We start from the raw sequence: 1,359 nt of genomic DNA on the forward strand, positions 1-1,359 counted from the left end.
AGTGAGGTTCCGTCCAGAGTTCCGTCGAAGTCTTAGAGACATATTTCATGAACTTTCTAATCCATTTAACAAAGGGAAAATCAATCGTAAATCTGTTGTGGCAGCTGATCTTGTTACTCTTGGTGATTCCTGGCTTAGTTTTGCCATTGGCAAGGGGTTAATTGAGCCCATGAAAGGAGCAGAAGACCAAGATTGGTTTCAAAATTTAAGTGACAAATGGAAGGTGAGAAGGCAGTCCAGTTATCGTTTTCATTATTTGGCTTTGTGAGTCTATTGTTCAAGATTGAAGAGTTTTCTGGTCACCTTCATATGCTGCATCATAACAATTCTACAGTACCTAGAATGAATAAGAGAGAACTTCCGACTCTCAGGCTAATAATCAACCCTAAAGTCAGACTGCTGTGTTCATTGTTCATGGGAATGTTGTTGCGTACACCGCTTTAGTTAACTGAGACAAAACACTTATAAGCTAATAAGTTTTTTCACGTGATCTTCTTCTCAAAGAAAATAAAGAAGTCGAAGAAATAAAGTAAAAGAAAAAGAGTAGACACAGAAGAAAACGGGGCAGAGTCAATAAAGATGAAAGTCAAAATTATAACTCAAAGGATGAAAGGGAAAATGCAGAACACATCTATAACCATCATTGGTGACTGACAGTAATATATTCAACCATAGGGTAGATCATACATTACTGACTTTGAAGGCATGCTGGTTACTCTAAGCAAATGATCATACTGGCTCTGGTCCATTGGCCTTTAGCCATTGGTTTCATGTTGAATCACTGATTACTGCACCTAAACTTTTTTTATTCTCCTGGTGCCCTTTGACATGTATGGAAGATCAGAATTATTTTACTTTTGTAATAATCTCAGGTATATTTACGCAGGAGCTCTGAGGGGAATTTAGATTCTCAGGGCAGAATATGGGCTGTGCCATACCGTTGGGGCAGCATGGTGATAGCTTATAATAGAAAAGAATTTCAAAAGCATAAATTGGCCCCAGTACAGGTAATTGTAGTGTTAAGCCTGTATCTTTCTGAAGTTTTGACCTTGGTTTGTGCTTACCTGATATGATCTGCTGATCAACATTTCTTTTCAGTAATTTTACTGCAATTTTGTACAAAATCCCCTGCCTCTCACTTGAATCTTGTTTTAGAAGCTAAGGTGGAAATTCTCATACAGGACTGGTCAGATTTATGGCGCCCTGAACTTGCTGGAAAAATTTCAATGGTCAATTCACCGCGGGAGATTGTTGGAGCAGTGTTGAAATGTATGGGAGCATCATATAATAGTACTAATATTGACTCTCAAGTTGTTGGTGGGAAATATGCTGTCCTGCAGCAGCTGGAATTGCTTGTTC

The 1,359-nt window shown here is 38.5% G+C and overlaps 1 protein-coding gene across 1 annotated transcript in view; it reads left to right on the plus strand.

Moving 5' to 3' along the window:
* Positions 1–1,359, plus strand: part of LOC110011254 — a 6,898-nt gene that overhangs the window by 2,100 nt on the left and 3,439 nt on the right. Inside the window, exons 3-5 of the mRNA XM_020692293.1 lie at positions 1–223; positions 873–1,007; positions 1,182–1,359. The exon at positions 1–223 is cut by the window's left edge and continues 56 nt beyond it. Coding sequence (XP_020547952.1) covers positions 1–223; positions 873–1,007; positions 1,182–1,359 — 536 coding nt within the window. The remainder of the gene's footprint in view (positions 224–872; positions 1,008–1,181) is intronic.

The sequence above is a fragment of the Sesamum indicum genome, linkage group LG1 (assembly GCF_000512975.1).
Source record: "Sesamum indicum cultivar Zhongzhi No. 13 linkage group LG1, S_indicum_v1.0, whole genome shotgun sequence".
NCBI classification, from domain to species: Eukaryota; Viridiplantae; Streptophyta; class Magnoliopsida; order Lamiales; family Pedaliaceae; genus Sesamum; species Sesamum indicum.